Below are 15,175 nucleotides of genomic sequence, written 5' to 3'. Positions count from 1 at the left end.
GGGGGGGGGGGCTGGGTCCAGAAATATATGTCTGCTTTTACTGCTGATGATGATGCCTCCCTGAAAGCGTTGCCAGATTGTGTCCGTAGCCCTGAAGGTCTGATTTATTCTGGAGACAAACTGTATGTGCCTATTTCGATGAGGAGGGAGGTGATGGATTCTGCTCATGGTTCGAAACTGGCAGGGCATTGGAGTTTTGTTAAATCTCTGCAACTCATCCGCAGACAGTTCTGGTGGCCACAGATGCGCAAAGACCTCTTGACTTTTGTTCGGTCCTGCCAAACCTGTGCCTTGACTAAACCCAGAGTGGGCAAGCCTCCTGGTCTTCTGCAGCCACTCCCTACCCCATCGAGACCGTGGGAAGTGGTGTCCATGGACTTTATTACTGACCTCCCTGCGAGCAAAGGGAACACTGTTATTTGGGTGGTTGTTGATTTATTTTCTAAGCAAGCTCATTTTGTGCCTTTTCCTTCCTTGCCTACAGCTCAGAGGTTGGCGAAATCGTTTATGTCTCACGTGGTGAAAATTCATCAATTACCTGCTAAATTAATTTCTGACAGGGGGACCCAATTTGTTTCTAAGTTTTGGAGGGAACTTCTTTCCATTTTAGGGGTGGAACAAGGGCTCAGCAGCGCGTATCATCCTGAGACTGACGGACAAACAGAACGAGTTAATCAGACCCTGGAGCAATATCTTCGTTGTTTTACTAATTATCAACAGAATGATTGGTGTGAATTGTTGCCTCTTGCTGAATATTGTTATAACAATACTGTCCATAGCTCCACGGGCATGTCTCCTTATAAAGCTGTCTCTGGTTACGACAGCCCCCCCCTCCCTTTCTTGGAGGGGATGGGCCAACGTCCTGTGGGGGATGCTGATACCTGGTGTATGTCCTTGCAAAAAGCATGGCCTCTGTTATGCCAAACACTTGACGCAGCCAAGGCTGCTTACAAGACCCAGGCAGACAAGGGTAGGGTGGTGGGGTTTGATCTGAAACCTGGGGATCTTGTGTATGTCTCGACCAAGAACATTAAGATGCTGCGGCCTAGCAGGAAATTGGGGTGGAAGTTCATAGGTCCATTCAAAGTGCGTAAAGTCATAAATGATGTGGCGGTTGATGTTGTTTTGCCTAAGAATTTACGTGCTCTGCATTCTGTTTTTCACATGAGCCTGTTGAAGAAGGATCCTGGCCCGTCTCCCTGGAGACCAGCAGTTACTCCTCCTCCACCTGTCATTTTGGAAGGGGATGAACATTTTGAGATCGCTGATATCCTTGATTGTAAATTGAAACGTGGTAAACTCTGGTACCTTATCGAATGGGTTGATTTCGGTCCCCAGCACCGCGAATGGGTGGAAGAAGGGGATATTCGGGCCCCTTACCTGATCCGTAGTTTCCACAAAAGGTTCCCGGACAAACCGGGAGGTCTCCCGCCCGGCCCGGGAGATCTCCCGCCCGGCCCGGGAGGTGTGTTGTAAGTGTATTTTAAGGGGGGCAGTATGTCAGCAAGCTGCCATTCTGTTTTCTGTGACCTCTGTGTACATATCCTTTCCTGTTGCACCCGGCTTGGTTTCTATCATCCTGCTCCTGCGTTGGAATGCAAAAGATAACTGCTGGAGGTTGTGTGGGGGAGAAGATGCTGTAATGCTTGGCTATTGCTTTTCCCATGAATACTGCACCTGTGTTTTGTCTAATGTTCTGCCTGGTTCCCATAGACTCTGGGCGCGCAACCGTTTCATTAGCCCGCCAGCGGGAAAGCTATTCATTGGACCTGTATCTGTTTGAAGTTCCTTTATTATGCTTGACCTAACTGTGTATCCCCAGTTCTAACAAAGAACGTGTTTGAGTATGTCTTCAACGCTTTGAAATAAATTTTGCTTTTCCTAAAAACGTGGATTTATTAAACGTGGAATTTACTTTTCTGGTGGGTAGTTGGAGAGTTTGTCATCTATTTGCCATCCCATTTTTGGTTACTGGTTAAAATTCTTTCAGGGCAGACCAACTTCCACCAAGAGCAGCGTTTTCTCAGTTTACTGAGGGAAAGATTCTGGTATCCAAAATAAAATCTCTTGCGCAGTTGTACTGTTTATGATAGTATGTTTGTGGGAAGATGTAGTGGAGATTTACCCTGTTGAGCTTTTGTATTTGTAAATAGTTTTTGTTTGATGGTTGTTTTTGGACAAATAACAAAAAACTGATTTTCTGCTTTCCAGTAAAACTCAGTCTATAACTGAAAAGTAGTTTTATATAGCTTTGCAGGTGAGTACACCCAAAAGAGTTCTTTTTGTTAATATAGTAGCAATATTAATAATGTAATAACTTTACATTTTTTGGATATTCTGCAGTTTGATTATTCCTTGTCTATAAATGTGTTGTCTTTTTGTAAAGACAGATCAAGTTCAATTCATTATGTGTTTTTTTGTCCTTGATTCGATTTTGTCCGTTATTACTATGACACACATTACTCGGTGGTGGTGATACATTATTAAATAGTTTGTTATTCTTTTCCTATTATCTCACCTGCACAAACTAAAATAGGCTTAGATGGCTCTGGGGCTGCTCGCAAGATTTGTAATTATTATTTGAATAAAACCAACACATACTTTGTTAGAAAGTACTACTAACTACTGTGTTCAGTAAGTTATATATAATGCTTATGTTAAGAGCATGAGAAGAGCACTGCTGGATCAGACCAGTGGTCTGTCTAGTCCAGCATCTTGTCTCACATAGGGGCCAACCAGCTATGCTGGAGGGCCAACAACAGGGCATAGAGGCCAAGGCCTTTCCCTGATGTTACCTCCTGGTGCCAGTATTCGTAGGTTTACTGCCTCTGAATGTGGAGGTTCCCTTCAGTCACCATGGCTAGTGGCCATGTTCTGAAAGTAGCAAAGTTAAGATCTGAAAATGAAATATTTCCCCTCAGTTTTTTTGAGGGGCTTTTCCTTGGGTTGACTATTGCAGTGGAGACTGTATTTTGTAATTTACACCGCAATTGTGGCTATTCCTTCTAATCAGCTAAGTGATTACCGGTGATTTCAGTGTATCAAAATATGATTGGAATGGCTGTCTGGCTATCTGCCTTCAAAGAAATACTCAGTTTTTTCCTTCATGCTTTTAAAAAAAATTTCTCAGAGCTATATGTTTGGTTGCAGTCTTGTTTCTGCTAAACCTGGGGTGGGGAATTGAAGCAGTTGTCTCACAGTGTTCTTCTGTTGCTTTTCCCTTGCTACTCCCTTCTCCCACCTGGTTTTCCTATAATGCAGTAATTGAACATCCAAACCTAACTGGGGAGGCAGGGTGAAAGGGGTAGTGAAGGAAGTGTGTCAAGTTGGTGGAAGGTTAAACTGTGTTACACTCTTTTCTTCATGTGGCACTCTCCCCTTACCACTTGTGGGATGGTCAGCAGAGACCAGGGTTACCATGGCCAGGCCTCTAAAACATGTACTTCCGCCGTACAGTGGGGGAAAGGGTGGATTTTTATTCTATATATCTCTAGATCTGAAATTGATTTATGCTGATGGTTGTGAGATCTGCTTTTCATGCTGTATACATTTAGCATATTTTACTGTTATTGAAAATTGTGGAGAAAAATAATAAAACAGCTTTTGATGTGGTTTGTAACATAACGTTCGCCATGCTCTATATCTTGTCCCAAAAGCTGAGTAGAATTTGAAAACCCCGGCTGTTTTCTGGCTTTTTCTCCCCCCCTTTCCCTTCCAAGTCCCTCTTGTTCACAGATCTGTTGATAGCCAACTTCGGAACACTGCCTGAATTCATCCTTACCTCTGCGCTTTGCCTCTCCTTAGATCTGTATTCATTGCTTAATTGCTTCCTGTCCCCTTAATAGTTTCCCTTCGGCAATGGCCTTCTGAATTTTAAAAGATCCAGGAGGCTGTGGCCAGGCGATCTTGTTGCTTGAAATGGCCACATTTCCTTCCTTTGGAGCATCTGTCTGTTTCCAAATTGAAAAGGCCCCACTGGTAGCTTCAGTAATTCTGATTTAATTATCTTCTGTCTTGGCATCCTCTTTTCCACTACTCCACAAAGCTTATCAATGCAGTTAAAATTTGTTGTTTTTGCTGCCTGTTGTGTCCAGAGCTCTTTTTCATTTCTTGCTGCATGCGTTAGGGTTTCAGCCTTTCCACCTGCACTTCACTGGGCTGTGTGTGTCCATTCCAGTATAGAAGGCAAGGTGGTCTTAGTGTCCTGAGTTAGGAGAAGACCCCCTTCCACTGGAGGGAAGTGACTTTGCTTAGTAGAACAGGTCTGCTTGTTCCACCGCTATATCTTCCATGTAATGGTACTGTAGAAAGACCGGTTTCTCACAACTCATGCTCCAGCTGTTCTGATTGCCCCAGTCCCCCGGCCCCCCCCCCCCATTTCCTGAAATAGGTGGAATATTAACATTCCCCTACAGCAGATAGAAGAGGGGAGAGAGAGAGCATTTGGACTCAAGAAGGAAAAAGTTGGAAAGTGAGGTAGCTCTTTGTAGCACTCGAGGTTGCGAGATGGCCACCCTAGATGTGTTTTGGTCCAGTGTAACAGAAGTTTTTTTAAAAATATTTATTTATTTAATTTACAGTCCACCTTTTCTCACTGAGATTTGAGGTGGATTACACCGAGTCAAACAGTGAAGTCGAACAGTCATGAGACATCTATGATGCAATGTGACAGATCAAGGATTACAAAAAATTAGAAAACGTGCAAAAAGTATCAGACTCGATTTGCTTTGTTTGACATAGCATGTAATTACCGAAGTATATAAAACGATGCAGTGAGAGCAGGGTAGCACATACAGTAAATAGATAATACATACAATAAACAGTGGGATAGACTACAGTCCTGATTCCATTTGTAAAATCTCCTTCCTGACCCATTTTGTTATATTGTAGTCCTATCCCTTTATAAAAATGCCCTCCTGAATACCTCCTCTGGAATTGGTTGCAGGTTTTTAACCAGGCAGTTTCACTCCTGGTCATATACCTTCTTTAAAGAAACAGATTTGAAGTAAGAGAGAGTCATTGAAAGTTTCACAGAGAGAATTTCCCTCACCACTGAGCTCGCCCCCATATAGTAGGAATTAGTTAGTGGAGCTTCCAGCTAAGAATGAAGCAGGTGTCCTAGAGATACCTGAACCCAGGAACTTCTGTCTCAGAAATAAAAGTATTAGCTGTCATTTTCCTTGACAACATTCTGAGAACACAGTTGTCTTTAAAAATAAATTACTGCTTATAGTTTATTATGATGATTGTACCACTGAACTTTGTGCCACCAATACTGGTGGGCCTTTTGCCATCAGGCGACAGACTTGTCCTTATTAATTGAGAACCTTCACATTTTGGTTTGCTTTTTTTACTTTTTGTCCTCACATCTTAGTTGAAAGCAAGTAAATTTGAGACTCAGTGTTGATCTCTGCTGACTAAACCGGCTTTGGGAAGATTCAGGGCAGCATTGTCAGATGATCAACCAGGGGCAGCATTGTTAGCCAAATTGGTTTTCGTTGTATTCAAGGAAAAAGAGGGCAATATCTTCTGAGGTGAGGTGTAGAGATATTGAGAAGTAAAGAATGGGGGCTTTTTCAGGTGTTCTCCTTCACCTGTAGAATATCTTGTCCATATTTGTTCACCATGTACCCAACAATGCTGCTGTGAAGAAGGTTGTTCAGCTTCTTTCAGTGCTATATTTAGATGATGAATTTGTCTCATAACATGGCTACCAAGCAGTTATTTCAAACATGAGAATCAGACTATTGTGGGGGGCAACATGTCAAGATACCATATTTAGAGATGGCCCATGACCAGATTCTACACAAGTTCTCAAGGACTAGAGATGCCATACCACTGGATAAAGCACCAGCTGCTGATAGAAATGGCCCCATACACATTCTCAGATGCAATAAGCAAAGATTTAAATATAGAAAAAACTCCACTCCTCCTGGGCTCTATGGTGTGCTGTAGTGTCTACCCTCCAAAGCTGACATTTCCTTCAGAGGAACTGATCTCTGTAGCCTGGACGTAATTCGTAGTTCCAGGAGAAATCTTTTTCCCCCCGGAGTAAAGAAGGATAAATAATAAAATAATAAAGTAGAAGGTGCTAGCATATCCGAAAACACCTCTCTCTGGATTGGAATGTGTTCTCTGTAGAAGACTTTTTACAAAATTAAACATTTTCCCTCATAAATATTTTGGGGCTAAGTTCAGGAATTCAAAACTGCTTCCTGGGCTCATGCCTGAAAAACCCACCTGAATTAAGACCTAGCTAGCTTGACTGTTCCCTGGAAGGCCAGATAATGAAACTGAAGCTCAAATACTTTGGCCACCAAATGAGAAGGGAGCACTCACTGGAGAAGACCCTGATGCTGGGAAAGATTGAAGGTCAAAGAAGACGGGGACGGCAAAGGATGAGATGGTTAGACAGTGTCAGCGATGCAACGAACATGAAATTGAGCCAACTTCGGAGGACGGCGGAAGACAGGAGAGCCTGGCGGGAGATTGTCCATGGGGTCGCGAAGAGTCGGACTCGACTGTGCGACTGAACAACAAAAGCTTCCTACAATGCCATCCTTCCTTCTCAGAGTCAAAGATGTATTTGTTAAAAGATCCCTTCTGTAGCTTTACTTAACTTGTTCAAATTCTGATTGGTCAGCATCAGCTGTGGATGACTTAGCATATGCCCTATTCATTTAAAAGATTTACATTCTGCATTCTTCAGAATCTGCTTGAGTTAGTAACAGCATAAACATGAAAATACAATTCAAAATTTAAAATATCAAATAAACTCACTGAACTGAAATAGCAATTAAAACCCCCATGCCAGTATTGTAGACCAGCAACCACTAAAATCAGTGGTAACATAAAAACAGGAAGAAAACTGGGCAAGGAGATAAAACTCCATTTTAAAACCTTGGTGAAGAACATTGGCATTAATAGCAGGCAGCTGAAATGCAATTATCCTGGCTAAGAGATCCGAATGTTGTGGCCAGTGGTCCTACACTTAGCATTCCCAGTTTGAATCTGTCCTTTTCCAAGTATTTCAAATATTTCGGTAAACTCTTGGAAGCATAGTGTTTTTGATCCTTTTCCTGGCTCAGGCAAAAGAGCTTGACTTTTAAGTTTGTGAGGAAATGAATGAGTTCGGGCCTGGTACACAGAAGAGGTAAAAGAAGGGTTTGCAATTAACAGCTAGTTTTGTGGGGAAATCCTGGCTTTGAACCACAGGGAGAATGGAATGTCCTTGGTGGGGGTTCCCGTATCCTTCTGCAAGATGGTGCTTAATGTTTATTTATTGGGAATTTTTTTTTACCCTGACAGATTGTTCGCATTATTATGCTTTTCTCGAACATGGAAGTATGATAATCACAGCTTTTCTCCCCTCTGATGCCTGCCCTCCCTCTCTCAACCTTTTCTGTTCCATCTCCTAGGTGGCCCCAATTGTGTTGTGGTTTTCTGTCGTTTCAATGAACTCCTTCCACGTGAATAAGGTCCAGAGTGATGGCTGGGGTGTGTGTCCATGCGCACGCTGTTGCTGCGCCGCCTCTTGCTCCTTTTGTGGCTACATCAAGTGAAATTTATATCGGCAGGAAGGTCACTGCCACAGTTCTCTTGCCTCACCAGTTGTGGTACTTAATTAATGTGCTAAACAGGGGGAAGGCAGTGATACAAATCCCTGCCTGTTGCACAACAAAAAACCGAGGGCATGTTTAGTTTGGTTGTTTTTTTTTAATTGCTGAGTTTATGAGGCCCGTTTATGGAGCGAGATGAGGCAAAAGCTAGAGGTGACGGAAGGCTTTCTTGGACATTCTGCTTTAGCCACTCTGGGCCTTTTGCCATTTGAAATCTGTCTCATTTACATTATGAATGACATTAAAGGGAGCTAACGAGGCTGTTGGGCACAGAAGCCTTCTCATGTGATCACATGTGGAAAGGGGACCTACAGCGATGCTCTTGGCAGGGGCACTGTGGGTCTTTATTTTCAGGTTCTTCGGTAGGACAGTCTCTGGGAGTACAGAACTTGCCCAGTGTTAAATCAACCGCCAGAACCAAAAGAAAAAAAGAAAAAGAAAGTTCTTCCAGGCAATATGGACAAAACCCCAAGACGGAGGGACGTTTGGATTAGAGGTTAGAACTCTGCACAGCGAGACTAGCTGATGCCAGGCACATAAGAGAGTTTGTGGCAGAATGCTGGGTGTGTGGTGATTTTGGCAATGGCTGTGATTGGCACAGCAAGGTAGGGACCTGAGACTAAAGGTTGTTCTACAGTCTGTGCTTTCCCACTTTTGAAATGTGAGCTGGTTTAAGGAAACTGGGATTTGGAACATGCTAGGTACATTTCCATAGGGCTTGGAGGCTAGAATCTTCTGTACCTACCCTTTGTACTTGGCTTGAAAAGTTGCATTTCTCTGATCAGTCAGCGTTGAAAGCGAGAGTAAATAGAGTCAAATATCTAGGGATGCTTTCCAGTTAGTCACACCTTCTTCAAAATTTCTGATAAAACATATGCTACAGACTAGGTACCATCCCTTCTCAGTCTGGCTAATGAACAGGCAAGGAACCTCTAAAAAGGAGGTGGGCATTTCTTAGGGACCAGCAGCCTTGGCCAAATGAAGGAGGAGCGTTCAGGATGTGGTGCAACAAATGTAAATGAGTACAGCAAACAAAAGGCAAATTTGAAAGTCATATTGCTACAGATGTTGAGATGAGCAATGAGAATTTATTTAAATACATCAGAAGCAGGTAGCCAGCTAGAGAGACAGCAAAGAAAGTGAAAGGATTGCCAATGGAAAATAGGGAGATGGCAGCAGTTGAATGGGTTTTATGTGGAACAGGTAACCGTATCAGAATAGCTGTTTGAGGGCAGGCGTGTCTGAAAGAGTTGGGTAGAGATGACATTCTAAGGCAATTCAGCAACTTAAAAAAATATCACAGATTTGAGTGGCATACCCCTGAAGGTACTTAAAGAGAAATTTGTTTTTTTTTAATCTCCAAAGCAGCTTGCCACTAAAGTGGGCCTCCTTATCAGAGGATTCAAAAGCAGCCAATGTAATTCTGAATTTTATAAAGAGAACGAGGGGTGATCTGGGAAATCATACACTTGTTAGCCTACATTAGTTAAACTGATAGAAACCAAGAGCTATTACACATATGCAGAAAAAAGTTATACTAAAACAACACAACCTCTGCAAAGGGAAATCTGATCTCAACAACCTTCTGTGGTTTAAAACAAGTGTAACCCCTATATCCAGGAATCCCAGGAAAAGCACACCCTTTTTATCCGGGAACTTTCTCCCCTCATTTGATCCCATATCTCTATCTATGGAGAGTTAGTGTGGTGTAGTGGTTAAGAGCAGCAGATCCTTATCTGGAGAACCGGGTTTGATTCCCCACTTCTCCACATGAGGCCTGCAGGGTGACCTTGGGTCAGTCACAGTTCTCTCCGACTTCTCTCAGCCCCACCTACCTCACAAGGAGCCTGTTGTGGGGAGAGGAAGGGAAGGTGATTGTAAGCCACTTTGAGACTTCTTGAGGCAGAGAAAAGCGAGATATAACCCCTCCCTCCTTCCTGCCTGTATGATATTGCTAATAAATTCTCCCCAGTCTTTCTCTCTCATGCACTGTCCATACTCGTGGACCATGTCAGTACCCACTCAGTGGAAAGGCACAGAGCCTTGGCTTTATCTTGAAATATTCCCTGTCCTTCACTCCCATGTATTCAGTCTGTTGTCAAGTCACGTCTCATATCGCTTTACTACACTGTGAAAATATGGCTGTTCTGCCCCCTCACCCAAAGACTCTGACTCATGCTTTGGTCATCTCTTTGACTGTTGCAACCTTTTTCTCTCTGGCCTTTTGTTGTCCTCACGTCAGCTTCCTCACCTGTATTCAGAGTTCTAGTGTCCAAATAATTTCTCTATGGTGGTTCAGACCACATAATGAATGCCTTCAATCCCTACTTTGACTCCCTGGTGGCTTGTGATCCAGCACAAACTCGCACTTCACTTTCAGAGTTCTCCATGGTCTTGCTCACTAATTTCTCTACTCTCATGCCTTGATATTCCCCAGTACCCATGTCATTACTTCCTTTGCTCCCACTCCAACTTTTGGAAGGTCCTGTTGCTGCCGTTCTTCATACTATCTGGGATTCCCTGCTTGAACATCTGTGTGATACCGGTTCTTCATTCTAATTTCCTCCTCAAAATCCACCCCACTCAGGGAAGTTGTTGGTACAATCCCTTCGTCCTTATCTCCCCCCCTCCCCTTTTTGGAACTAAGATTTAGTCAGAGCTGGTTCTTTGACCAAGCCCCACCGCCAACATAGCTTGAGGTGGCACAGTTTAAGGGGGTATGGATGCCACAGCAGAGGGCTCAGCTTGGTCAGCCTAGGATGAGATAGTTATTGTCTCCTGGATCTGGGCCACATTTCTGCTTGGCTCAGATCCAGAAGAAGTGGTGGTTAGCTACATGGGCTTAGGTATTGATGCGTGGACACACACACACACACATACAAAGCCTGAATGCAAGGCACAAAAGCAGTAATTTTTAAGAATGTGCTGGAGAAGAAAAAGAATAAAACATATTATGGTGGCACCTTGTGCTGGAATAATCTTATTTTAATCTACACAGCTAATCAGATGCCCTTCTGGGCAGTCCCACCTGGCTATACTCAGTTTCTAAAAACATTTGGTAGGCGCCAGAAAAGGTGTTGGCAGGCATTATGGTGCCTTTGGACACCACATTGGGCTAAATAGGTTAAAGTGTTTTTCACTAGCCTCGTTCACATGTTAGCAGGGAATGCATGTATATCGTGCATGTAAATGTGTACATCTGTTTGTTAGAAAGTGTCGATGCCTGTTCACTTTACAAATAAAATCAGGAAGCAGCGCCTGGATAAATCTGGGGTTAAAATTACATGTTCAGCTGTATGTGAGTTGAAAGTAACATTAGAATTATACAAAGCACGTATAAGGAAAAATCAGGTGTATGCTGTGCACAGATTATACAAGCGCTGTAGCTAGTGAACAGGACTTCTCTGTGTTTAGCCAGGTGGGTTGCTCCAGTGCAGTTTGTATGTGAAAAGGGGCTCTCTCAGTGGTAAAGCTCTAAAATTCATAGTAGGCATCAGTCTGGATTTCAGTGGGTGTAATTAGAAGCAAAATTATTCAAGACGATGCTAACCTTCAGTCCTCAACTGACATACTCAGTGGTAAACTCCATCAATTGCAAAGGAATTTACTTCTAAGTAAGTGGGTGTTCAGGTTATAGCCTCAAAACGTGTTTTGATAAACATTTTACTTGTTCTTTGATTAAGGAACAGGGTTTGAACAGCTGGTGTGTTTATGAATTTTTGTTTTAGGAGGGAGTCATTTATAACATTATTTGGAGCTGTTTGTAGGATTTTTTAAAAATTCACTCCTTCTTGCCTTAGTACACAACTGCTCCAGTATTTGTTGGCTAGTGCTGTGTGTCTTCACCGTGTTCTGTTTTAATTTGACTTATTGCAAAACAGTAATAATGTTAATGCCGTCTGCAAGTGGAGCTTTAATGTGGACCAGGGAACAGAAACCCATTAGTTCTGCAGAACCTTTCCCTGGACCAGTTAAGTAATAACTTTTCATTTCTCTCCCCTGCGAATTCATCCTAGAACAGTGGCACTCAACTCTGTTGCTCATGGAGAGCCACGTTTTGCAATTAACTACCAGCTGAAAGAGACTCCCTAGCATAAGGCCTGCACTTCAGGGAGGCTTGAAACGTACCTATTTTTCTGGAAGTAACTTTTTCAAGGTGAGAACCACCTGCCAACCACAAGCCCCACCAGGCGAGGGCCTTGCTTGCTTTCCTGAAACATGGGGCAGGCCTCACATTTGGGAATGCTGCTCAGAAGAGCCACAGCTGGCTCCTGGGTATCACTACCCTACAAGTCAAAGGGTGACCTTTTAGAAGGAGTCGCCATAAGTCAGCTGTGACTTGACAGCAAAATTTATTTATTTATTTATTGTCTTTACAGTTTTTGCAACTGGAATCATAAATAGCAAACCCTCGTTCCACAGTAGACCTCACTCCACAGGGAAACATGGAAGAATTTAAAGGTTGCTACTGCAAAAGTTTGTTTGCTTATCTTGCCTAGGTTTAGAATAATTCCTGGGTCTCTTCCTACAGATTTTAACTTTGCCATGTATCCGCCATCAATGATAGCGACGGGGAGTGTGGGAGCAGCTGTCTGCGGCCTGCAGCTGGACGAGGGAGAAAGTCTTCTCTCTGGTGATGTCTTAACAGAACTCTTGGCCAAAATCACAAACACAGAAGTGGTGAGTGTGTCTCTAGAATCGTTGACGAGCAGTTTTTGGCATGATGGACTTCATGAAGTGCTGTACAGTTAACATGCTGCTGGGGGAAATACCATGTTCTCAAGGGTAGTGAAACGATCACTTTGTCCACAGAGGATCTGATTTCAGGCTGATGGGGACCGTTACAAGGAGAAGGGAGAAAACTCTTCCTTTGGCCATTGCTCCCCATCCCAGATAGGCAATTTGTTTTGTTGCTCATTCGGTCAAACGGTGTACATGACAAGGCATGTGGGGAATTTATTTTCCGGTATTTCAGTCACCTCTGTGTCCTACAGTGAACCCTACTAAGCCAAGAGGTGTATTGCCATGAGTACAGGGGTTTGGTAGGTGGTAGGAGATCTTTCATGCATCTGTGTGCTGGAGGGGTCTTCTTTCTTCTGAACTAGAGGGGGAAAGTCAAGGGGGAGTGTTTATTTTATTTTAAAAACTTCTATGCCAGGAGAGTTTTACAGATACCATAGGTCGCCAAAGAAGACAAATCACTGGGTTCTAGATCAAATCAAGTGTGAGCTTTCCCTAGAAGCTAAAAATTACTAAACTGAGACTAGATTCAGGTGGGTAGCCATGTTGGTCTGAAGCAGCGGAACAAAGTTTGAGTCCAATGGCTATCATATTTTGGTCCTATTATGAGAAGACAAGAGTCACTGGAAAAGACAGTCATGCTAGGAAAAGCTGAAGGCAGCAGGAAAAGAGGAAGACCCAACCTGAGGTGGATTGACTCAATCAAGGAAGCCACGAGGGCCCTCGGTTTGCAAGACCTGAGCAAGGCTGTTAACAGTAGGACATCTTGGAGGACATTAATTCATAAGTTGGAAGCAATTTGACGGCACTTAATGCACACAAACATGCTGCCTTTCCACCCAATTTAGGGGTCCTGTGGCAGCAATTAACCTGGTGTAAACATTAATGTGCTTCAAAGCATTCAAAGTACAAAATATGTATAAAATACTTAAAACAAATAAAATGTATTTATGCCAATTAATTAGTTAAATTCGTTAAATATAGATATTTATATAAACGCAGGAGCGGTGGCGCAGGCATTACAACGCCTGCTGTTAACATCTGGACGAACAGCCAGAAGGCTGTTCGATTCCCCACCGCGGCCGGGTTGAGCCCCCGGCTCTCGTCCCAGCTCCCGCCAACCCAGCGGCTCTGTTAACATCAGAGGAATGGGTACCTGCCTTAGATGGCAGGGGGCACCCCCCTCCCTTCCCAGCCTTGTGCTGGTGATCGGCAGTAAAGAAAAGTGAAGGAGGAGATCGAGTCGGCGGCAGCAAGTGAGGAAAAGAAATGGCGGCGGCAGAGAAACAGCGAAAGGCGACCAGAACGGCGGTGACTGGCTCGAGCAGTGGTGAAGGCGGAGCCGAGGGCGGAGTTGGTCATAGAGTTGGAGCGACGTCAGAACGCGGGACGCAGCGCGGCAGGAGCCGCTTGGACGTTGCCGAGGCTGCGCCCGAGGAGAGATACGCCGCTCCAAAAAGAATAACAGCCAGCTCGTCCAGCCGATAGCAGCCGGGTCGCAAGGACAACAGCAACAGCAACAACTCACACCAAGAAAAAGCTGCCGAAGAAACACCGTGCCGTATTAGGGGTGCTGGTAGGTTGTCCCCCCCCCCGCACCATATGTGGCCCTAGATAGGTATTAGCTACGATACAGTAGCACATTGTAAACCGCCCTGAGACCCGCTAGGGGTTAAGGGCGGTATATAAATCACCTGTAAATAAATTTTTTTTAAAAAGATACACAAACAAGGAGGAGGGCTAATAAGAGTTAATGAGGGAATGCCAGATGAAACAAAAAAAGGTCACTAGCAGAAGATGGTGACTGAGTGTTGGATCCCCAAGCATCGAGAATAAATCCACGTTTTCAAGAAAAGCAAAATTTATTTCAAAGCGTTGAAGACATACTCAAACACGTTCTTTGTTAGAACTGGGGATACACAGTTAGGGCAAGCATAATAAAGGAACTTCAAATAGATACAGATCCAATGAATAGCTTTCCCGCTGGCGGGCTAATGAAACAGTTGCGCGCCCAGTCTATGGGAACCAGGCAGAACATTAGACAAAACACAGGTGCAGTACTCATGGGAAAAGCAATAGCCAAGCATTACAGCATCTTCTCCCCCACACAACCTCCAGCAGTTATCTTTTGCATTCCAACGCAGGAGCAGGATGATAGAAACCAAGCCGGGTGCAACAGGGAAGGATATGTACACAGAGGTCACAGAAAACAGAATGGCAGCTTGCTGACATACTGCCCCCCTTAAAATACACTTACAACACACCTCCCGGGCTGGGCGGGAGATCTCCCGGGCTGGGCGGGAGACCTCCCGGTTTGTCCGGGAACCTTCTGTGGAAACTACGGATCAGGTAAGGGGCCCGAATATCCCCTTCTTCCACCCATTCGCGGTGCTGGGGACCGAAATCAACCCATTCGATAAGGTACCAGAGTTTACCACGTTTCACTTTACAATCAAGGATATCAGCGATCTCAAAATGTTCATCCCCTTCCAAAATGACCGGTGGAGGAGGAGTAATTGCTGGTCTCCAGGGAGACGGGCCAGGATCCTTTTTCAACAGGCTCATGTGAAAAACGGAATGCAGAGCACGTAAATTCTTAGGCAAAACAACATCAACCGCCACATCATTTATGACTTTACGCACTTTGAATGGACCTATGAACTTCCACCCCAATTTCCTGCTAGGTCGCAGCATCTTAATGTTCTTGGTCGAGACATACACAAGATCCCCAGGTTTCAGATCAAACCCCACCACCCTACCCTTGTCTGCCTGGGTCTTGTAAGCAGCCTTGGCTGCGTCAAGTGTTTGGCACAGCA

General features: G+C 44.1%; 1 protein-coding gene across 2 annotated transcripts in view; it reads left to right on the top strand.

Annotated features, from left to right (window-relative positions):
- The window catches only part of CCND2 (cyclin D2), a 70,240-nt gene that overhangs the window by 37,275 nt on the left and 17,790 nt on the right, over positions 1-15,175 (top strand). For both annotated transcript variants that reach the window (XM_015411191.1, XM_015411190.1), the window contains one exon: positions 12,151-12,299. In XM_015411191.1, coding sequence (XP_015266677.1) covers positions 12,151-12,299 — 149 coding nt within the window. The remainder of the gene's footprint in view (positions 1-12,150; positions 12,300-15,175) is intronic.

Source organism: Gekko japonicus, unplaced genomic scaffold, assembly GCF_001447785.1.
Source record: "Gekko japonicus isolate JY-2015 unplaced genomic scaffold, Gekko_japonicus_V1.1 scaffold944, whole genome shotgun sequence".
NCBI lineage: Eukaryota > Metazoa > Chordata > Lepidosauria > Squamata > Gekkonidae > Gekko > Gekko japonicus.
This window is presented reverse-complemented; position numbering and strand designations above follow the sequence as displayed.